This window comes from Lethenteron reissneri, chromosome 16, assembly GCF_015708825.2.
Source record: "Lethenteron reissneri isolate LAM-NWPU_2019-01 chromosome 16, ASM1570882v1, whole genome shotgun sequence".
Taxonomy (NCBI): domain Eukaryota; kingdom Metazoa; phylum Chordata; class Hyperoartia; order Petromyzontiformes; family Petromyzontidae; genus Lethenteron; species Lethenteron reissneri.
This window is the reverse complement of record NC_083794.1, coordinates 6,397,368-6,421,512: the sequence shown is the minus strand read 5'-3', so window position 1 is coordinate 6,421,512 and position 24,145 is coordinate 6,397,368. Positions and strand designations below refer to the sequence as shown.

At 46.4% G+C, this 24,145-nt stretch overlaps 1 protein-coding gene across 3 annotated transcripts in view; it reads left to right on the top strand.

Moving 5' to 3' along the window:
* SMAD1 (SMAD family member 1) overlaps nucleotides 1–24,145 on the top strand; it is a 44,231-nt gene that overhangs the window by 11,573 nt on the left and 8,513 nt on the right. For 2 of the 3 annotated variants that reach the window (XM_061552240.1, XM_061552241.1), the window contains exons 2-5: nucleotides 8,235–8,335; nucleotides 8,845–9,467; nucleotides 11,158–11,329; nucleotides 20,393–20,635. In XM_061552240.1, the coding sequence (XP_061408224.1) occupies nucleotides 9,231–9,467; nucleotides 11,158–11,329; nucleotides 20,393–20,635 (652 nt within the window). In that variant the 5' untranslated portion in view covers nucleotides 8,235–8,335; nucleotides 8,845–9,230. Of the gene's footprint in view, nucleotides 1–7,162; nucleotides 7,290–8,234; nucleotides 8,336–8,844; nucleotides 9,468–11,157; nucleotides 11,330–20,392; nucleotides 20,636–24,145 lie in introns of those variants that run through there. The other variant, XM_061552242.1, reaches the window with a different exon arrangement.

Genomic DNA, 24,145 nt, shown 5'->3' with positions numbered 1-24,145 from the left:
TTCAGGAGAACCGTGATCGTTGGATCATGAGACCTCGCCAAATAAATCCCCTTTCCAATTAAGACCGAAAACACATTCTGCTATTCATCTGGCATTCGTTAATGTGCCAGTGTTGACTTGTAGAAGTGTTCTGGACCCTTCACGTTGAGGCTTTCGCGTCTAGTCTGTAAATGAACGTATGCATGCACACTTGGACGATCTGTTAACATGAACACATCTGCATGTTCCTTTGCTGACTGTTTTCAGTGCGTGTCACGGCTGGCTGTGCTTTGAATTGGTACTTTCCTATGCAGACACAATGGCGAATTTCTGCACGTCACAACATTACTCGGATTTCACAGTTTTTTAATTGGGAACACAGTGCTGATATTGTGCGCTGTTCATAACACCGCACTGTTGGACGTGACTAATGCACGATTGCATCACACCGAAGACCAGAGCTCACTCCGATGCCTCGTGATAAGCAGTGCTCATGTAATAAGCACTCCATGTTGTGTACCTTATGGCTGGCCCAATCCTGGATGCCTGAAACCTGAATCGTGCGTCTCAAGTGTTGGTGTGAATGTTCCCAGCGACGATCGACGCGATTCAAAAAGGGCTTTGAAAAGCGTGTTTTTTTGCCCCCTTTTTTTTGGCGCTCGCTCGCAACGGCAGGCCGGGCAGAGCACTGGGCAAAATTTTTTTTTTTTCGTTTACGACGCAGAACTGATAGCAGATTGAAAGCACGCCATTGTTCACAACCAACTGCTGTCCGATTGCTGGAAAGGGAAGGGGCCCTTATCCAGTTATTGGGAGGACAATTCAACCAGCAGATACTGCATCTATGTAGTTGGGCCATGCAGGATAGTCCAAATGTGGTGTACAAACTTCACACTTTGATTTCTTGGGCTATACCAGGGGTTGGGAACCTGTGGCTCTGAAGCAACATGCGGCTCATTAAGGACTGTTTCGTGACATTATTTTTTATTAAGGACCACCATCTTGTATATCACATTGCATTGCGGCCTTTGACATATTTATTTTTGTTTTCGCCTCGGCTATACTAACAGTATACAAGAAACGGGAGCCCAGTCTACCCTGCGTATATGATGGGAATCTTATTGAACCAGGAAAGTCCACAGAGTCCCCAAGGCTGTCTTTTAGGAGGGTCGTGCAGTGAAATTGAGATAATGGGTCCCTCTAAGGAATGTTTTGCATGTGGGAGGAAACGGTCTCCCAGAGAAAATCCACGCATGCTTGGAAACGCTCAAAGGTCCTCGCAGACAGGTTTATGAACCATTTCGCTCTACTGGAACCTCTCTCGACCGCTTTGCACCTCCAATAGGTTTGGATTTTACTGTACGTGTTAAAAACATTTCGTGTTTTCTCGTACGTAAATATTGCAATATTTTTCGTACAAAAAATGTAATTATCACACTGCCAGTGCTGTTAACAGATCCAACCTTGGTTTTATTTATATCCGCCTAGATGCAAATTTATGTTGCAATATCAATGTTTAACTTCATAAAAAATTATATTCTCGCTGTTGACAAAGGGGTCCCCCTCCATGAGTGTGGACAAATTAACTTTGCCTGCACTTACATGAATGGACGGTTGGCGACGTGCAGACGCTCTCGTTCGTTCGCACCACCGTCGGTCAAAACAATCGCAAGGTGCTTGAAGTTAGCGTTTGCCTTTTAAAAACCACCTTCAAGAGTGGACGCAAGGTGGATGGGGGGGGAGGCAGGGTGGAGTCGTGCGGATCAGCTGGTAAACGCCTAAACGGTTCCACAAACACCTGCATCCGTCTATTCGGGCCACCCACGTTTTTTGGATGACATTGTCGTGACGTGCCCCTGCTGGGCGCTGGGAGCTGCCACACGCCGACTTGGAGCCCCCTTTGAGGCCTGGGATGTGCCGTGTGCCCCTGCTGTTAAGGCTCTTGGTTTGCAGACAGGTGTTTTTGTCGGGGGGTGGAGTGGGGGGGCGAGGTGATGGCACGGATGTGATTGCCGCAGAAACGTAAGTACGGTTGGCATTGTCCCCTTTCGCTCCTCTGCTTCTGCTTTCATATGGCAAGGGGGTGTCGGGGGGCGGACGCAACAGTTTTTATGGATGTCATAGATGAATTTTAAGGTCCTCCAACCAATCCAAGGTGGCGGTGGATGCTGTATGGATTGCAGGGATACTGCCAGGGTGTGCGTGGATGGCCCGCTGGTCGGTGATGCGTTTGACGGTATGGGCTTTATCACGGTCGCAGTTTGGCGATTCTTTGATTTTTGACTTGTGGAACAACATGCACGCACATCTCCCGTGCTGCGTTAGAGCGCGGTTCAACTTGGTTCACAGTCATCGTAAGAGGGAGAATCCTGGTCGACCCTCTGCTGACTTGATTCAAGTCCCCTGTGCTACCCAGAAACCAGTCAGGTTTTGTTTGCTCGGCAGAAAGTTGAGAATCCGTTTTTGGCATCGTGTCATTTTGGAGAATGTTCGCAAGAGAGTACGTTTTTTTTCGGCGAGTTGCTTTTTTCGATTTAAAGAAACTATATGGTTTTGCACTGAATGGAGCACATTTGTTCGGTGGGGTGGCTATTGCCAATGGCATCTGGCAATACAGCGGCAACATTTGTTTAACAGGCTTGACTGCTGATGAAACCAGCCCAGAGGTTGCCCGCTCGGAAAAAAATTCTCAAGTTAAACATTGGTGCGCTGTGCTCACAAGAAGATAGCCTGAAAATAACTCGCACTTTACGTGAAAATAGATTGAGTCTTCTTTCATCTTCTTGGTTCTTTCGGTAAAGTCACGTAGAAGGGAAAAAATAAAATAATAAAAATTAAACATATTTTATAATGTTTTATTTTTGTTATTTTATTATATAAAACGTCGTGAGAATTATTTTATGTTTTATTTTTATTATTTTATTATTTCCCTTCTACGTGGTTTTACCGAAAGAACCAAGAAGATGAATCCCTGCAGTCACGAAAGCTTTAAATCGAGATTGAGTCTTCTTTCTCATTGCAACAACAACGTGGGGAAAGGGCCTCTTGCTGATTCACCAGGATAGCCTCACCGAGTCGTTTAAGACTTTCAGATTGAGTCCAGTTTGGGATATTTGGCCACATGCTCAATATTTCAACATGTTGGAGGAAACGTAATAATCCAGAAACACACTTTACCTTGAAGGAATACTCAAATTGGTGGAATATTAAGCAACTTGCTGTACTGCCATATACTGGCTACACTTTAGTAGTACATGTTATTAGTATCATGTGCATGATTATCTATGTGAACCTCCAGCCCTATCTCCAGAGAAATAGATTGCAGGGAAACGTCAGCACTCATGGCGTTGACTTATTACATATATACATGAATAATAATTGTCATTTAACATTATCTAAATGTATTATTCCGTTGGTGATATATATGTGGTCACAGTATAGTTAATAATCATGACTACATAATAACATTGTCGTTAGACATGTTATCAAAATGAGGATTTTTATTTTGACAGGAGGAATCTGCATGAGATATTTTTCAACAGATGTCCTGTACGGGCGGGTCGGCAAGTAACCAAATATAATTATATAATACAATTAGTTCTATATCAGTGTAGTTAATCATGATGATGACATAAGCACACATAATAATTTGTCGTTTCACATAGCATAAATATATAATCCATTGGTTTCATATATATGTGGTTGCATCTTCTTGGTTCTTTCGGTAAAGTCACGTAGAAGGGAAATAATAAAATAACAGCCCTGTTCATCACCTGAGGACAGCTGCTTGCGTTGTGGCCGAAACGTCGTGAGAATTATTTTATTATGTTTTATTTTTATTATTTTATTATTTCCCTTCTACGTGACTTTACCGAAAGAACCAAGAAGATGAATCCCTGCAGTCACGAAAGCTTTAAATCGAAATTTACGTGGTTACAGTATAGTTAATAATAGTGACTGCATGATAATCACGAAATAACGTAGTGCGATATTTCCTAGCCGCCGAGTAGTTCTATGGTGCAATAATGATACTGTAATGTGATTGGGAAAACAAAACAAAGTGGAAAGTTTACCACTTCAGTGTTTTATGTAAGTGGTTTTTTTGTGTATGGAGGGGTGGGGGAGGCCAGTGTTTTGGGGTGTTAGCCAGTGATGAGTAGATAAATGGGATCCCGTTTGGTCGATTGAGCGGCGGTGGCGGCGATAACGATATGTTTGGGTTTGAGAGAGCCCGCCACTTTAAGCTTGCCCCTCTCTGTTCAATCGTGTGACGCACATGTTTGTGCGCGGGCATTGTAGAGCGTGGAAAATTGGCCCAAGTGTTGAAAGCATCGTGCAGTTAAACTACATAAAATATTTAGGGTGTGCATCTTGTGTGCCTGGGTGTGCGCGCACGTGCGTCTGTGTGTATGTGTTCTGTGTTGTTGATAAAAGCACTTACCCCCCCGCATTGCGCAAAAAGCCAAAGCTTTTTTGTTAAGGTGATAACACATTTCCAACACTCGGGTGATAAAACTTGCGAATTTGTCTGCTGCTCCGAACACAAGACATTTCAGATTGTGTCTTGTGTTGAGTGTGGATGAGTGGTGGGTGGTTCAACTTCATATCTAAACATAGGTCACATTATCCTAACAATTGGTATAAATTTGTGTCTTGTGTTGAGTGTGGATGATTGGTGGTTCAGTGGTGCACATCACAAACCTCAGTGGAACTTCATATCTAAACATAGGTCACATTAGCCTAACAATTGGTATAAATTTGCCCAAAGTTTTTCTAGTTTGCCTCGGCCTTAAAAAAAAAAGTCCCTTGTTCACGATGTCTGCTTTCCTCCAATTTGTAGAGATGAATGGCCCAGGTACGGCAACTCATCCCCAGTGCCTCTCACATCGCGTGCCCTTGAAATATGCGCTCACAAACATCCTTGTCAGCAAGCAAGTTGAAAGTGGGATGGGGTGGGGGGGGCCCGGAGGTGCTGTGGGGGTAGGTGGGTGGCTGGGCGGGGTGGGTGGCGGGGCGATATGTCCTCCGGTGTGCGTGCGTACGTGCGCGCGTGTAATAACATATTTATGCACGTTTTCGATATGTTGTGCAGCCGGTGGGCCTGCAAGGAAGGGGGGGGGGGCTATTGTTTGCCGAGCGAAGGCTGGCGAGCGAGGAAGAGAAGCGGGGGTGGCGGGCTAAATTCAGTGCTAAATTGAGCACGGCATTGCAGGGGGACAATGCAATGGCCGCGCGTGCAGAGGTGTGGCGGCAGAGCGCACGGCCGCGCGCCCTCCCCCCCCACGTGCTCCCCCCCCCACGCCCCGAGTCTATGAAAAGCGCCGTTTTCCTGTAGCACGCGCGTGTCAAGGCTGCCAAACTTGCGCTGGGAGGGGAAGGGGAGACAGGGATGGAAAACTGCCGTCGCGTGTGTGTGTGCGCGCGCGTGTTGTGTTTGTGCATGCGTGTCTGATGATGATGCTCGTGGGGAGAGCGGTGGCGTGTTGCAGTGGTTGGCGCACTGCACTACGTACCCAGCCACACCTGGGTTTGATTCCCTGCCACAGCTGGCATCGCTGGCTAGTGTTATCTGAAACTGTTCTGGGCCTCCCCTAGGTTGACTCGACATGATAAGAGAACCCCGTGTGGTGTGTTTGTAACAGCGCTGGGGGTAACGAAGGTGACCAACCGCGGTGCCGTCCACACCATCCCCACATTCGATGTCCCAGCCTTCATAGATGCTCTGTTTATACCACTTTCCCCAAAGATGATAAGAGGCCACATTGGGGGGGTGGATATTTGTCTTTGATCACGGTTGTTAGTGTGGGGGTAGGGGAGCAGTGGTGTGTTTGTTAGCACTGCACTACGATCCTGGTGAAATGTACATTAGATTCGTGACAAGTGGCATCTGAACATGTTTTTGGGCCTCCCCAACCGAGGTCGGCTTGGCCGAAAATGAGTACCTGGCGCAGTTTATAAATGTATATTTTTTTACAAAAGGCAGCCTCGTGTGGTGCCACTCACTTTGTTCACACCACCCCTTCGCATGCCATGCTCACCTAATAGGTACTTGCTTAACTGGCAGTTTGCCCAAAACTGTGTGAGGGTAATCGGGTTTTGTGGATCTTTGTTTTTGTTTGGGGTGGTGATGCGGAATTTTGTGCATTGTGCTCTCGATCCTGGCGCCTGCGTTCTATTCCTGGTTATAGGTAACATCTCTGTGACAAGTGCTATCGTGATTTGTCCTGGACCTCCCCGCGGGTGACTCGAGCCCAAATAGTTCAGTCTGTGTGAATATTCTCACCGAAGAGGCAAAAGCGACTGGCCTGGGTGATGGCTACACAGGGACCTCTCTTGTGCCCTCTAACAGCCCTTGCCCCCCAACAGACTCTTAAAGGCCACGTGGGGAATCTTCATCTTTGAGATAGGGGAGAGTGGTGGAACAAAAATGGTGTTATAAGTTGCGTCACGATCTTAACCTGGATTGGCCACCATGCTAGGTTAACTCTGCCTTCAACAATCATTTGTTCCAAACTGTTGTTCGCTTCACCCTCGGAGATATTAATTATGTCCACGCACCACCTTTTGTGCCTTGCCAGTCTTAATGATATCATCCTTATTCAAAATCCCAATCTCTGCTATAAAGAATCGTGTACGCTTGATTTTTGAAGTTACTACTGTATATTTAGAAATGCATTGTGGGTGTTTTGGGGCTTAACAATACATAAAGTAAAATTACTTCTGACATTGACAGTACACTTGGCGAATTGAGTGTGTGTGAATCAGTGTCTTGTTTGTCGCTCATTATTTGAATTTGTATAAATAAATAATTATTCTCTCGTTTAATATTTAGGCTCCTATAATGTAGAATACAGCATTAAAACAAGTAAATATAAGACTTAAAAAAAATCTAATCGCAACCCCCGTATCATGACACTTTATTCAGTCATGCTGGCTTCGAATGTGTTTCCCCCTCGTAAAACACGAGCTTTATCTACCGCTGCTACCCATTTGTCTCTGCTGGTCTGTTAATGTTAGGGCTGTAGGCCTCTGATGCAGTAAGTTCAACCGTTGCAGTGCGCGCGATGGTGGTGGGGGGGGGGGAGGTCGGGTGGAGGCAGCAGTTTTAAAAGCAGGAAGACATCTGGTCAGCAGGATATGGCTGATAGGAAGAGCTGGGCTTTGGAATTTTTCTGGCCGCGCACACTCGAAACCAACACTACCCCTCCTCCCTCTCTTCCCTCCCCCTCACACACCAACCTCATATGCGCCCGTCCCAAAAAATGCACTTTCTCCCTCCTCAGTCGCCTTCCCCAGCCTTGGAACAACAGGTGCATACACGCGCTGCTCGGTGACTAATGTCGAATGTGTAATTTCCGTTTGTCTCAGTCGGGCCTACTATGCGTGCATTTGCGTGGGTTTTGAGCCCATGGGCCGAGTGCTAGTTAACGACGTTGGTGGTAACAGCCAGAGGGCGGAATGTGTGCGGCCGGTGTTTGTTTTTTTGCTGCGTTACACATCTCCGCTTGATTGGAGGTGCTGAGAACACCCATCTTGGTTACAGTGTTGGCTCATCGGGCAAATATCACCTTGACGCACCACCGCTGATCACTCGCTCGATGACATGGTCAGTTCGGAGCAAGCGTACTGCTGCGCAACCTGTGTAAACAGCGCGTAATAATTGTGGCATCTCTCTCCCATTTGCCCTCTGTTATTAAACCATCGGTACTATTTGCTGGCTTTCCTTGCGCTTATTGCTTTTCCCCTCTGAGGCAGGGTGTGTGTGGTTTGGGTGCGACGGTCCAAATCCCGCTTTTGGCGTTTAAATTCTATCTCGCGTTACTGCCCGCTGAAGTGTGCTTATAGCTGTGAAAGTCGGCTGGGTAACGGTGAGGGTCGGGTGTCATCGACTTAAGTGCAGGCGTTTGTCCGCTTTCGTTTTTGCTAAGGTCCCATATTGGAAAATAGCTGTAAATAAACCTCTGTACACGGGAGACATCTTGAAGTTCATAAATAAAGTAAAGTTCTCTAAAATAGAACCGGCGTAGCTCTATACGTCCCTTTGTATATATTTAAAAAAAGGACAGCATCTTGAGCATGTTGCGCTTGCCACACCGGCACTCTCTTGCTCCTCGCCATCGTTAATATGCGCTCGCCCGACTACACTCCCCATTGTTCTTCGCTTGCTTACAGGTTCACGCCCGAATGATGTTCTTCCACTGACCCCTGTTCCCGGTGTGTGATGTGTGGTGCGTGATGTGCGTTGCGCCCTCCAGATAGGCGGGAATTGAGACTTCGGCTCCCTTCTTGAACCTGCCAACCCCACGCACCGTCCGGCTGAACCTCGACGCAAACACCGGCTGGGGAGGAAGCGGTGGTGAGGAAGGAAGCATTAGGACGTTGCGGGCACCCACTTCCTGCCGCAAAGCGACCAATGCCGCTGTCGGGTTTTTTTTTTCTGTGCTCACGTGTTTTGTATTTTAAACTATTTTTTTCTGTCATTGCCACCGTGGCGGGCTGTAAAGTAAGCCCCCGAGATGCGACTGATTGTAATTAACGCCGCGCATGCTAAGTGCACTCTCCACGTTGTCCGTGCCGAACTGAAAGCACATTAAAGTAGTTGTTGGTGTGGGTAATTTGTTTATCGACTTGAGCTGTCGCACGTTTTAAAATATTTACGTTTCATAATGCACGCTAATACGATTTGGACCAACATTTGCATTTTTTTCCAAAAAATATATTTATTTTACTACCGCAACAGGTGCAACTGGGTTGGATTACAGCAGTGGAGGGAGGGTGGTTGTGGTGGGGGTGGTGAAAATGGACTTCTGGAACTGAGCCTCTTTTCCTCCACTCTCTTCTCCCCGTTTTTTTTCTGCTTCGCAGTGCCAAGAACGCAACGCCGCTGGAAACCTTCCAGCGACTTCGGACTTGAACTCCGCCGACACGAGACGGCGCTGTCTGGCGGCGTTCAACCAGGGACGAGCGTAACGCCAGCAGGGCTGGCCTTCGAGCCCGGGCCACTTGTGGATGAGACAGCGGGCGGGTTTTTGCGCACGAGGCGCTGCCATCCGCCGCCACCCGTCGCTCGCGAACGGAGGCTCCGGTCGGAGACGCTCAACGGATCGGGAGAACCGTTAGCGGAGACCGGCGAGGGGTCGGAGTCAGGTTCGCGTCTTCTGTGCATGGGAGTAAACGCACGCGGGTGGGACGAGCGGTGAGCGACCGAGCGAGCGCACCGACGAGCGAGCGAGGGGACGATCTATTCTTCGATGACAACCATGTCGGTAGCCAGCCTCTTCTCGTTCACGAGCCCGGCCGTGAAGCGGCTGCTCGGCTGGAAGCAGGGCGACGAGGAGGAGAAGTGGGCCGAGAAGGCGGTCGATTCGCTCGTCAAGAAGCTCAAGAAGAAGAAGGGCGCCCTGGAAGAGCTGGAGAAAGCGTTGAGCACCCCGGGGCAACCCAGCAAATGCGTCACAATCCCGCGCTCCCTCGACGGGCGCCTGCAGGTGACCGGCACTCGCTAGGCAGCCGTGTGTGCAATGTGTGGACATGTGTGTGCAATGTGTGGACATGTGTGTGGGTTTCAGAGTCGACTCGGCCTCAAATGAGTACCTGGTGCGGTGTGTAAATGTCACCGCTAGGGAGACGAAGGCGGTCGGGCGTGGTGCTGGCCACTCACCCCCTAATCGTGCCATGCCGGCCTTCATAGGTGCTCGCTTAATAGCACTTGCTTCTACAGTCTGTTAAGGCTGTACGGGGGATCTTTGTATCTTTGTTGTTTCAGAGTGCACGCAATTATAAGCAGAACTCCTTTCTGCATCTCTACATATAAATAGAATGTGTATTGGTCCAGTGGCCGATTGGCTTCCCAGACCAATATTATCCTTGACAATTTAAGCAAGCAAACTCTGGACTGGCTTTCACCTTCTGGGTCCCTATCAGCAGATATTGGCTTGTTAAACAAATGCTGCTGGGTGACCAGATGTTATTGGCGAAATACGGTTCTAATAAATCTGTCCTCAGAACCACGTACTGGCAGCTGAGCAAGTCTGACAGAGAGAAACGTACTAATGACTTTCCTAAGTGATTGCACTAAGGTGATGTTCTAACCTGTATCTTGTTCGTTACCCGCAGCAAACTGTGCTTTGGGATCTATTCATAGTCATTCTCTAATTTTATATTTAAACTATCGAGAACTGTGGAGTCACGCATGAGCCAATACAGTGTTAGGTCTGTAAAGTCTTGCTGTAGACCTCTTTCAAGTTATGGTGTATACCTATACCTAGAGGTATATACACTACATCCTGTTCTGCTTTCTCCCATCTCTTAGTCTCTGACCAGAGTGGAGCGGTATTTGTGAAATAACCCCCACGACCACACAGGGTGCCATGGTGGCGGGAAGTAAACTACCTCGCCTGATATATAAGAGGTCTCGGGTTCGATCCCGACCCTGACACCTGCATATTTGGACTTTGCACGTTCTCCCTGTGGCCGCGTGGATTTTTTTCCGGGTCCTCTGGTTTTTCCCTCCACATTTAGAAACATGCGCTTACAATATTTGGCCGCGATAGATTTCCACGCGACAAGCCTCTGCGTTGATTTATCATTTGTGGCCAGGACACTGCTGAATAACAGCAAAATAGCTCAGTGGGCCTTTACCTAGTAGAATAATAATATAAAAAAAATACTTTTTTAAAAATACGCTTTAATGAAATGTACCGTACGAGTAATGGCAGAACTCGACGACTCCAGGAAGTGGCCCCGAGGCTTGCCATAACGTAAGGGATCGTGGTGATTTACAGCCAACGTCAGTTGAGTGTGGACAATTAGACCCAAGCCAAAACATAACATGTAAAAACGAATGTTTAGAAATACTTTTTTTTATAGACTATAGTATTGTCATCAGTATGACATAAGTATACCAAGTTTGCAGTCGATACCACATTGGGAAGTGGGTTAAAATTGAGTTACAAGATTTGAGGATACGACAACGACGACAACAACAGACAGAGTGAGTTAAATAAAAGCGTGCAAAAAAAGTAGCTTTAGTTTGCACGGTTTGCGGGGAAAGCTCTAATTGAGCAGTCGATTGAGAGGAGGGTCTGGTCTAATGGACCCCCAATGCTCATGTTGACGGAGAGAAGAAGACCCCGTTCTAACGTGCTGTCCACCCGAACCCTTGCCTATTTATTTTAGGTGTCCCACCGGAAGGGCCTCCCACACGTCATCTACTGCCGCGTGTGGCGCTGGCCCGACCTGCAGAGCCACCACGAGCTCAAGCCTCTCGAGTGCTGCGAGTTTCCTTTCGGTTCCAAGCAAAAGGAGGTGTGCATCAACCCGTACCATTACAAGCGCGTCGAGAGCCCGGGTGAGTTTCCCCCATCGGCACCCGGCTCCCCCACCCCCCCATCGCCGGCGTTGGTGTCCCCGCGGACTTGTTGTTATGCTCGTGAAGGCACGGCGGTGATGCTTCGTTGCATCGACGGTACGTCGGATGAGGCGTTTAGTTGAGATCTTTGTGTGTCCCTCCTAGGCTTGCGCTTGTCCAACAACACATTGTTTGAGTAGAAACCCAACGCAAAAAACGATTTGTTGTTTATTTTGTAGGGCTGTCCAACATGAATTTGAGGCTTTATGAGAAACTGTCGTCTAAATCTGAAACGCTTGAAAGGATTGGCTTGAACATAAAAAAAAAACATTGCGACTGCAATTCTTGATTTATCCAAAAAATTTAACTATTCATATTATAGATAATACAATTGGGGTATAGGTAGTTTCATTCCATGGAAGTTAATTTTAAAATATACCTGCGTCAAACAAAGTAATAATCTCGATCGAGCGTTTATACTGCCTCTAACGTCGTCCATTTTACACGTTTAGCTCCGAGCGAGTCTGGGCCAAGAAAAACACAATTCTTTGAGTCATCAATGACTAGTCAGAGCCCATCAGCTCCGCAAGAGAGCCTCGCGTAATCTCAGGTGGGAGCCTGCGGTATGAACCCCGGCATTTCTCAGCGGTGCTGCCTCATCACTTCTTGCTTCGACACCGACGTATCCTCGGCCCCCTGAGTCACTCAGCCGCCTCTTGTTATAAGGATTATATTTTTAAGCAACGGAGGGAAAAGCTATGAATTTCAAAGCCCACGGCGGAGAGAATTGAGCTCCGCCGAGCGGAGTGGGCATTATGAGAGGGGGGATGGGGGGGGAGCAGAGCGGCAGGTAAAATCGGCCGCGACTTCCCCCTTGGGCCAGGAGGAGCTCGGTGTTTCATCGCCTTGGCTGCTGGCCAGTAGCCAAACGGGTGGCGCCACGGGTTTTCCCGGCGGGGCTGTGGGTGGAGGGGGGTGGAGGGTCCGTCTGTTTGTGTCTCGCAAGCAGTGCGGACACGGGACGATGCACTGCCCTAACCTGTCCTGGCTTGCCCACCTGGGCTGTGTGAGCCTCCGGTGATGGGTGGCTTCCTGGACCACTAGGTTGGCCTGCCCGTTCGCCCAGCCCGCTCTTTGTGTCGTAACATTACGTGCTGTCAGCGACTTGTTCGCTGGCGTGATACCAATACCACGTTTATATTGCGATGAAGTACAACTGCCGTCTCAAGATGCTGTATACAGAAATGGTAGAAATATTTATTGAGTAGAGTAAAAGTTCTTGTGCCCTGGACTCAAACAGTGGCAGGGAGTCGAAGGCACAGATAGTAGGTACAAGTGAGTTCCAGACGAAGGAGGTAGCATAGGAAAATTTAGAGCATAATGTGCTCAAGCGCTTATTTGTTTTCTCGCTCGCCTCACTCGCACTTAAAAAATTAATATGCTATTTAGATCTCCTACCCAACCTAATAACCGGCAGAATAGCGGAGTATTTCAATGGATTATTATCACAGGGATTTCTTAATTTACTTAATGTTACATGGAGTCACCAGTTTAATAATCAATCGGCTTATTTGCTCACTGCCTTACCAACTCACTGACAGACTTGTTCCTTGTTCCCTTGGGTTCTTTTGCTGTCTGGATTACCAGCTCCCCTCATTTTATCCCGCTGGTGCTATTGGCATCGTCATGAGACGTAGTGTCCTCTGAGATCTCCCGGAGCTCTCGGTGCAACCCCCCCCTCGTGTTAGAGAATGGCTCGTGGAATTGGATATCGTAAAAGCTGGCTTTTTGAGATCCCTTCAAGTGACCTCTCCTCCACACAGGAGAGGGCAGCACTTTCCCCACCCACTCTTGACACCGATAGAAATGTTCATTGCATTACAGATTGACCAAAATGTCTAATTTTCAGAAGTGAAATCTATTCGCATTAACTCTTTCCCGTTCCGAGATGTCTGCAAGTTCATTACCGAATCTCGGAACGCGCAAGCGGTTGGCGTTAATTTTATTTTTGTAGGCATCGCGCCGCTGTTTTTAACCAAATTGTACTCTGCAGAGAACTGTAGCGAACATGACTGCACTCTGATAGCTGGTGCCAACCTGTGCCACACGCCCTCCCACATGGCCACTTCCAAATCTGAAGAAAAACTGATGACGTACACGTACGTAATGGGAAGGGGTTAAGTGCAGAACGAAAATCAAAGTTGACACATTTTTTTATACGTGCAATCTACGGTGACTAAGCTGAAGCCATCAAAAATTTCGCCTAAGATCCCAGTTTAATTATCGCCAGTTTCCTGGATTAAAACCACAGGATCTCGGGGGTGATCACCTCGGCCCTACCCTGGCCACCTCACACCCGGCCTGCCCAGCTTGCCAATCCACGAACGCTGTGATGCGCTGTTTCCACTCGAGTTGCTGACGCTTAACGCTTGCCGCCCTCACGGAATTGTTAGCTCACCCCACCTCATTAGCTCACGGGCACTTGGCTGGAGCCCCCCCCCCAACCCCCCCCCCCCCCCGCGTTCATGACCTGGGGTGCCGCAGGTGTGGGGCTGCCTCTTGTGTGTCACCGAGTGCCGTGTTTTGTCTGGTTTTGGCCCCACTGGATTGTGGAGGAGTGAGCGGTGGGGGGGGGATGAAGAGGAGAGAATGGCTGTGGGGAGCACGTGGGTGGGGAGCAATGGAGTTGCGATCGCGTCAGCCGAGGCGGACGTAGTTTGCTGATAGCGGGTGTCGCTCGCTTTCTGATGTCATCGCCAGTGCAGCATTTTAATGATGAATTCCTTTTTGCAATAAACCGTGTGAATAATAGCAGTGGCTTTTGTACACGCATGTGAATCTACTACAAAAATTACTGCTACAATACTGAATTACTGATATTGTACCGACAGCGAAAAAATGTAATGTAATTTATCCACAATAGCCTAACTTGGATGTTGGCACTTTCTTTTTAAGAGGCATGCGTTGGAATGATTGGCCAATTCCCTTTTTTTGAAGGCAGTGTTTTGTATGTTGGAGGGTACACGAGCACACGGAGAAAAACCCATGTATGCCAGGGGATAACACTCTAAAGGACCACAGAGATTGAATCGTCAACTCGGTTTCTGTATTGCCAACCACTATTTGCATCTCCTGGGGGGCACCTTACATTTCTAAAATGCTCATTTACAGGTGCACGCCGCTATGCCCCCATTGAGATCAATTACACTGGTCAACAAAAAAAAACATTTTTTTCTGGTTCTTAGGTTTTTTTTTTTCGGTTAAGTCACGTAAGTAAAACATCAAAATAAAAATAAAATAAAAATAAAAATCACGACGTTATTTTTTTATTTTTTATTATTTTTATTTTTTTATTTTTATTTTATTTTTATTTTGATGTTTTACTTACGTGACTTAACCGGAAAAAAAAAACCTAAGAATATATATCTTTGCAGTCACGAAAGCTTCAAATCTAGAATATTTTTCTGGCCTGGACTTTTGCAGCTGTTTTAGACTAATTTCGGGGTACTGATTCCAAATCTGATCTCAGATTTGCTCTATCACATCTCATTTTTATGCTATCGGCATACCCGATTTTCATTGATTTTACCCGAAATTAACTCTTGTCACTTATGATTGCAAGTTGTTGCGAGTCAGTGACTGCTTTAGTGTTAAAATATGGTGCTGTATTTTTAGGATAGTGTGTTTTATAATATAATTTTATGTAGATATCCACATTTATTTAATATTTTTCTTCTGCAGTTTTTATTGAAAATGCAATATTTGATATCTCAAAAACCTGATGTGATAGAATCAGCACCCCAAAATTACCTTAAAACCGTTGGAATACCTTATGCCAGAAAAAGTGTGTTGACCAGTGTTATCGCTTCCAAGCGACGCCCGAGTTTTAACAACAGAAGTCGTAAACAATTTTCTGAATTCATATTTCCGTAAGTCATAATAGACGTGGCTATAATTGACACCGGCTAGACTTCGTTATTTGCGTTTGTCATTCAAAACAGCGGTGCCTATAGCCCGAACAGTTCAGCACGTGGCCAAATAGGGTAAAAAAAGAAGCAAGCGCATAAGTGCAATCTTATACGGTTGGCCGCTTCCATATCTGTGCAAAAGGCCTTGCATAATTTACTAAATGAGCGGGGAGTTGATACTGGGATCGTAGCCAGAAAATCCGTGAGGTCACTCTGAGAAAGAAGCCTCTCTCCCAAATGACTTCCTGCTTATGGGCCGCTACACTATACCCTCATGTATAAATAATGACCCCCGTGGCAACGCAGTCCCCTGTCCACCCCCCCCCCCCCGTCTCTCCCCTTTTGTCTCACGCAAACATCCAACAAAACGAATTGGCGTTATCCCCCTTTAATCCTTTCACTGCCGGGTAATTGCTGCTGCATAAAATATGAATGAGTTTCCCAACTTGGCCTTTTTGAAATTTAATTTCATTTCCTCCTGTTAAGCGTCTTGCCGGTGAAGGGGGCCCCTCTGTGGTACAGTGCACCAGGCGCTGCGATTTAAAAAAGAAGGTGCAGTTTGGCTGCAGGTTGGTGACGTTTTATGCTGCGTTTTGTGTTTAGATTGGTGTCTTTCCCCCTCCCCCGTACCTCGAATTAGCATGGTTGGCGACATATATGGTGCGAAGGAATTTGAACTTGCATCCATAACCGCTCCGAGAAATATCCTCAACACGCTCACCTGATATTAAACACATGCCTCGCAATTTACGTTTAGCGCTATCAATGGATGTTGATATTTTTGGTGCCTTTTTTTGCACGTGCCAAAATGTGTGAAGTGTTTTAGTTTGCACAGTTCACGCGTTTCTGCTGTTTGAATGAGTCCAGGTAATTCAAAATACTGTCTGCATACATCGAGCCCGTTAGACCGGCTTGTTTAAACAGCAACTGTTAATCTGTGTGATGTATGGTTTCGTGCGACCTTTGTGCCAGGCATGCACGTCGGGTTGTTGTGTTGCTGCAGCAGATTGCCGGCTCTCTTAACTTGTACGTATCGACACGTGTAGCCAGAAATTTTACCGACTTTGGGTCATTTAACACAGTTGAAAATAATTACGAAACAAATTGAACGTTGTCATTCCAGTGTCAAGACGAGGCTAAGTTAAATTCGTTCGCATTTTTGTCTTTGCTCTGTGCATTTCTGCGTGGTTTTACGGTCCATATTGTTTTTACATTGCCTACTGCCCTTTATTTTCCTAGCAAGCTACTCGCTTCAGATGCCTCGTGCCAAGTTTGAGCTCATTATCAATTTCCACCAGTCGCTGCAATTCAAAAAGCTCCCTTGTCAAGGCCACTTGCGGAGATGAACCTGATCTTATCCCAGCCAGCACAGCTCAGAGTTCTTTCTGTGACCGTTCGCCCACACCCAGGGCTCTTCCTCTGCCGTGTAGTCTCGCTCGACCTTGATCGTCCCCTTCTACAAAAAAAACACGACTATCTCCAACAACAAAGTGTCTCCCTCTGTCTGTTTGTGCGTTATTACACAAAGTGGTGTCCGCTCTGATCTATAACAGAGCTCACCGTTTGATATGTGGTCCCCTGTCTGTTTGACGTTAAGAATCCTTGGCGCGGAAGCCCCTTTTAAGAGCCACCCCTAATTCCTGCCACAGCTCTTTGTGAATTGTCCGTGTCTCTCCGTGAATCGCTCGGGTCTCGGGCTTCATGTCCAACCATTGACACAATTGGCCCGACAGTGAAAGACCTCTCATGTCTGCTGGATGATGTACACATTACGGCTGCTTCCTTGCCCAGTTCCGTACAAATAGCTCGTTAAGATGAAACCCAGTGACTAACCGCGCGCACAGTGCACTGCTGCATTTTCTCCGTAAATGTTCAAAGAATACCGCTGCGTGTCTCCAGCTTGTATGTTTTGGACGTTTTAGTTACTTTATTTTGCTGTGTGTTTCAATTGTTATGAATTAACGCTGTCGCCTCGACACACTTGGTTTTCACCTGAGGACGACTGCTTGCGTTGTGGCCGAAACGTCGTGAGAATTATTTTATTATGTTTTATTTTTATTATTTTATTACTTCCCTTCTACGTGACTTTACCGAAAGAACCAATAAGATGAATCCCTGCAGTCACGAAAGCTTTAAATCGAAAAAAAAACTATAAAGGTGATTCATTAATTGCATTTGTTTTTTTATATTTACATTCCCCCAAATGGAAATGTCAAAACTGTAGCTTGCATGGTACTGAAAAACTCACTTGTAATACTTCACATGTCCACCCTCTTTGTATGTCTGTGTGTATTTATCGGTGTGTATGTTGAACTTACTTCACACCCGACGTCGCCAACTGTGCTAATCGGAGGTGCCTGATGAGAGCCTCTCCCAATGCATGCGGGTCGTGGGGGTCATTTCACCATATTTCACCACACTGGTCAGTGCGGGTTAGAGAATGGAGGTTAGCGTAGTGCAGTACAACAATAGGTTTTGCTGCACTGCTCATTGCTGGCCACAATGTAGCCATGCACTTGCTTTGTCCGTGGTGATCGCCCACTCGAGCGCTCGGTGATTTAATCACGGCGTCCGAGGTCTGACCAGATTGCGAGCATTCTCGGTAATTTGGTCACGGACTAAATGCCATTAAAAAAAAATCGTGCTCCCGTTCGTAATATTGGCATGTGGAGAATTTGACTCGGCACTGTTTTTACACAACGGTATTTGAAATTCTGAATATCTATTCGAGTGCAGCCATTAAGAGTAGACACCCTCCCTACTTGTTTGTGTGCTTTCAGCTGCGCACACCCCCCCGGTTGTTGAAATACTTGGCGGTGGAATAATAAGTATAACCCGTAAAAACTGTTTTTCACTATAAATCCTTTATATGCGTGGCGGCTAGAGTCCTCTCGTCCTCTGGCTTGAGATGGCTGCCACCTATGGGTCAGATGATTGCATGGCACCATTAAGCAATTGGTAATAAATCTAATATTTTTGTCTTCTTACCGAAAGAACCAAGAAGATGAATCCCGGCAGTCACGAAAGCTTTAAATCAAAATATAATATTTTTGCCCTAAAAAGTGTAAAATTTTTGAATTTTTTTTTCACGAACATTAATTGTTACGCACAACGAGTCTGTGTGGAAAATGTCAGCTCGATTGGATCACGGGGAAGTGGGTTAAAAAACGACCGAAAGATTTGCACGGTCCTAAGCAAGCAAGCGAACTTAATATAAAGGATTTAAAAATCCGCTCGTGTTGTACAATTTGCGTGCAGTCTTGAGCGGCGTTTTGTTTTTTTGATTGGTCTGAAGGGGGGGGGGGGGGTGTCCTCGTTTTCTCTCGCAGCGCTTTGGGTGCACTGGGACCTTCAACTTTAGGGGAGTGCGGTAAATAATCCACTGCCACACGCTGTGCTGATGAGGTTTCATTCAAAGTGAAACCAGTGTAAAGGGGCCAATTTGTGCAATGTCCGCATAAAATGATGGGACTTTGTGCCATCTCGAATTTTTTGTCGTCTCACAGTAACTACCGGGAATTGAGCATTTCACGGCGTTAAACAAATCCTCGTGTTCAAGATACATGCGTTTGAATTGTTCACGCAAGAATCCAGTGTTTATAACTTGGGAAAATGATATTAACAAATTAAAACATTACCTTTTGACTACTGCAGTGAATGAGACGGCACATCTTCTTGGTTCTTTCGGTAAAGTCACGTAGAAGGAAAATAATAAAATAATAAAAATAAAACATAATAAAATAATTCTCACGACGTTTCGGCCACAACGCAAGCAGCCGTCTTCAGGTGGAGAACAGGTCTGTCGAGAGACAGTCTGAATGGCACGCCCCAGGCTTGGAGCGACTATTTATGCACAAAAGAGGCACAGTACAAATGAGATGAAAATACAAAAAATTTGTTAATCCGATTGTGACACAATTGTGATGGTTCATCCACTCCACCGAACCGCCAGTTACGAAAAGTTGTTTTTGGCACACGAGGAAATGGGGAGTTGCTGGAGAAAACAACCAAGCATGGAGAATGTTAGCCATCGGCCTTCTTGCTGTACTGCCATCTGCTGGCAACTCTGTCTTTGTTAAATGTCAGTAGTCACTGGGTTTCATCTTAACGAGCATGGTATTGAGGGCATTGCTTATTGCGAACAATTCATGTTTCCTAGTGTTCAGAGTGAATCCCATGCAGACAGTTAATGCCGAGAGGCCTTGGCCTTGGGGTGGTCATGAAATGGAAGTTGGCGTCTGGCGAGATGGCGCTGCGGTATTATACGGTGCACGGCTTGCGATTCGGGAAAGTTCTGCTTTCAAATCCAGTTCAACACGTAGGCTTTCGCGACCAATATTATTCATAATCAACGTTTTTGGGTTAGATTGCGTTATTTATAAATGTGTCGTAACCCTCCACCACCCGACACGGCCAATCAGCAAAAAAGTGTCACGTTGACAAAAGACAAATAGTTCACTGCTTTAGCCCACCAGTGTGTTGAAGCGTGAAACCACAACATTTACAGTTTTTGAGTACTCAAATAAAAACGTTGATTATGAAATCCAGTTCAGTTGGGAGTGGTGGGGGGGGGGGGTCGACTCATCCAATGTCCCCTCTGCACAATAACACGAGTGAGCACACTGGGAGGTTGGCAGTGCTGGTCTTTGTTAATACTTGCCCCAACCATAATGGGGATTTTCCACCACTGATTCACGGGTGCGACTTGGGACACAAATGTCACCCCACGACTGTTAGAACTGTGGAAGCCACTTTGATTCGTGACTTTAGCGCAACGGGTTTCGCGTGTCTCGATTCACCCTGTCTTGCATATATAACACCTCGTGTATATACTGGGCCTTGTTTTTTACGGACTCGTTCGTTCTCGTGTTCATTCCAATCGCTATCCCAAAGGAAATATTCGCGCGTAATAAATCAAAACAATGTGCTGTTTGTTCCATTTTATTTCATGTTTCACGAGCATAATCCACGTGAACTCGTGGAGCATCGCGTCACCTACAGCAGTCGCTGTAACCTAACCGTGCGAGAGAGCCCATTGAGCCAATCGGCCTCCTTGGCGCGAAACTTAACCACGCGCCTCCCTCGTTTCTTGCAGTGCTGCCGCCCGTGCTCGTGCCGCGCCACAGCGAGTTCAACCCCCAGCTCAGCATGATCCCGCAGTTCCGCAGCCTCACCACGAGCTTCAGTGAGCCCGCGGGAATGCACGGCGGGCCGGGCCACTTCCCCGAGTCGTTCCAGCAGCCCAACAGCAACCCGTTTGTGCACTCGCCTAGCAGCACGTCCAGCTACCCACAGTCGCCTGCCAGCTCGGGCCCCGGCAGCCCCTTCCAGATCCCCGGTGAGCCCCATGTGCCCCCCCCAACCCACCCACCCCCTGTGCTTGTATTGTCAACATTTACTTGATACAGCGAGCGTGCTGTCACGGTTCCACCTGAAGACGGAGGCTTGTGTTGCCTCCGAAACGTCGTGATTTATATTTTATTAATTTTATTTTTATTTTACTTCTATTAATTTTTTACCTACGTGACTTTACCGAAAAAACCCAAGAATATGAATCCTTGCAGTCACGAAAGCTTCAAATCTAGAATTGTATTGTCAACGGTAGTGGAAGGGTGTGAGGGTAGCTGTCTCTGTGTGTGGGTGATATGGAGAGCGGTAGTGTAGCAGTCAGCGCCGCTGCACTATGAAACCCGGCGACCCGAGTTCGATTCTCGCTCTCGGCCAACACCAGTGGAGATTTATCTGAACTGGTCCTGGCCCTCCCTTAGGTCGACTCGGCCTCAAATGAGTACCTGGTGCGGTGTGTAAACATCGAGATTATGGAGACAAAGGCGGCCGGGCGTGGTGTTGGCCACCCACCCTCTCGTGTGTCGTGCCGGACTTCATAGGTGCTACTCGCTAACTGCACTTGCCCCCCCCCCCCCCCCCACAACAGTTTGTTCAGGCTATACGCGGGGGGGACTTTTGTCTTTGTGACATGCAATGTTTATTTCTAGTCATTGATGCATCTTTTCATCTTGTTCTCCGAACATTGTCCCACGAGCCCGCTCCACAGAGTATCCTGAACTGATGAATTGTTGCGAGCACATTTTTCCGGTCTGTTCCCACCAATTCCCGCAGAAAAGAGGTTTAGAATATTGCGGCCCCCACTCCCCCAGCGCAAGCTGTTTGCTGTGAGGCAACATCTTGTTATGTTAAGGATGCTGAGCAAGTCCTAGAAAGCATGACATCCTCGAGCTTGTCTTGCCAACGGCAGTGGCTCGGCATAGCATTCGACGTGAAGGCACCAGGGGCTGGTGTTTGTTTGTAATACTGCACTGGCTTGATGACATTGTTTAACACACGAGTTTATCATGCAAGCCAGAGACCCATTTCCCTCGTGTATATGTACACGTACAACCCTTTTGTCAATCCGCTGCTAGATTTAGGCCTCCTGACGGTGGCAAGATGTTAACTACCTCGCCCGGTATACAGGAGGTTGTGGATTCGATCCCTGATGTGTGTATATTTTAAATTAACAATTACTATTTTTAAATCCTTTATATTAAGTTCACTTGCTTGCTTTCTTGCTTAGGACCGTGCAAATCTTTCGGTCGTTTTTTAACCCACTTCCCGTGATCCAATTCGAGCTGACATTTTCCACACAGACTCGTTGTGCGTGACAATTAATGTTCGTGAAAATTTTTTTCCAAAATTTTACACTTTTTAGGACAAAAATATTATATTTAATTACCAATTGCTTAATGCTGCCATGCAATCATCTGACCCATAGGTGGCAGCCATCTCAAGCCAGAGGACGAGAGGACTCTAGCCGCCACGCATATAAAGGATTTATAGTGAAAAACTTTGTTTTTACGGGTTATACTTGTTATTTTACCAGGTAAGGCCCACTGAACCATATATAGCTCCTTGTCACAAGCGACCTGGCCACAATTAATAGGTCAATGAAGTGGCTTGTGTGGAAATTTATAGAGGCCAAATACTCAACACATAGTTGGAGTTCGCATGTCTCCCTCTCTGTGGTCATGAAGATTTTTCTCTGGCTCTTCCGATTTTCCCCTCCATATTTAGAATCAACATGCGTTTAGAGTATTTGGCTGCTATACATTTCCACGTGATAAGCCACTTTGTTGAGCTTTCAATTTGATGGCTTTGTTGAGCCATCAATTTGCGGCCAGGTCGCTTCTGGCCAAATGAAAGAGCTCAGTGGGCCTTACCTGGTATAATAAAAATAGTAGGAATAGTAGTCATGCCATGCGGGTCAGGTCGTGGGAGTTATTCGACTTTGCTTTCACTACCATAGTCAGTGTAGGTTGGTGAAGGCAGGGAGCATAGATTAGAATCAGAATACTTATTTATACTGGAGGAATCCATGGGCTATAAAGATCTTTTTCACAGATGTCCAGACGGGGCGGGTAAGAAAGTTACAACAACAAACAATACAAAAACATGATAGTGCAAAATATAAGAAAGGTAAACAAATGACACTAAGATAAAACTAAACCATCCTACCAGGCAAAGCCCATTGAGGTTTTTAACTTCTATTTCAGAAGTGACCTGGCCACAAATGATAGCTCAACAAAGTGGCCCATCATTTGGACATTTTCGCACCATAGTAGTACAGTACAGCGATTACCTCTGCCACACTGCCCTTTGCTGCCCACCTTGTAGCCTATAAAGTCGCATTGAGCCTAAATAGTGCCTACTCTACTTGGCTTCTGCGATCTGAGATTTCGGATGATTGAGCATAGTGTCCCACTTACATATTCCCCGTTGTGAACTGCGTGAAACTCGGGATGGTATGATTTGGGTAGACCGATAGAGACCTTTGTGTTTCCACAAACCTGATCAGAGTTAAATGGAGCGATAAGCAGCTGGTCGTGCTAGTGGCGATGGACACCATGATACGCGTGAACTGAGTGTACTTAAACTGATTTAATTGATGTGGAATATAATCACTCTGGTTTACTGAACAGCGCTGTACTGATTGACGGGTGGAATGTTGCATGTAAGCGCAGAAATATTTGTGGAAATATGTATTTATTTAATGGCAGTGCTATTTACAAATATTTTGAGTTTTTTATGTTATTTGGGAAAAGGTTTTCTTGCTCTTGTTAAATGTCTAAACTTAAACTACATCTAAGTACATAGACGTACTTGAAAGTCACACACCATTGATTATATCTACACGAGCATGCGCAATCAGTACTCTGCTGTTATATCAGTTGGGTCGTCTCACTTCTACAATTACAAATGGCCGTGATCATTTCTCTTTCGAGCCTCGGCAAGTGGTGGAAATTCCTCACACTGGAGGCGATGGTTTATCTGTGAGGCCAACCTTGGCTATTAATTACATACGGAACACGTGTGAAATCATTGGTATAGAATAATCTGCAGCCTATTATAAAGTCACTGCTGTTTTAATGCCTCGCCACAGCTGTTTGACCATACTTCACCACACTGGTCAGTGCAGGTGAGTGAAGGTGTGGGTAGGGTGGGGGGGTACCCAAGATGGGTTCAGATGTAACTGATATTATCTGTGGCCACGAATTAAACGCGGGTCGCAAGGGTTCCACAGCGCTCTGCACGAACCAATGTGCCATCGCTCTACCACATGATCTGCTGCACCCATCCACAATTATTATTATTTAATTTTTGTATCTTTTATCTCGGTTATACTGTCTTGTTTCACGATCTAGTTTTGTCACAATCGTTTTGGGCATGAGTCTAGGAGAAACATTTGGCATAAAATACGCACGCATGATTAATCGTCCATTCTCCACACGTGATGTGGTGCTTGTCGTCTGTATTAGAATCGTATTTTAACACCGGTTACGTGCCTGCTGAC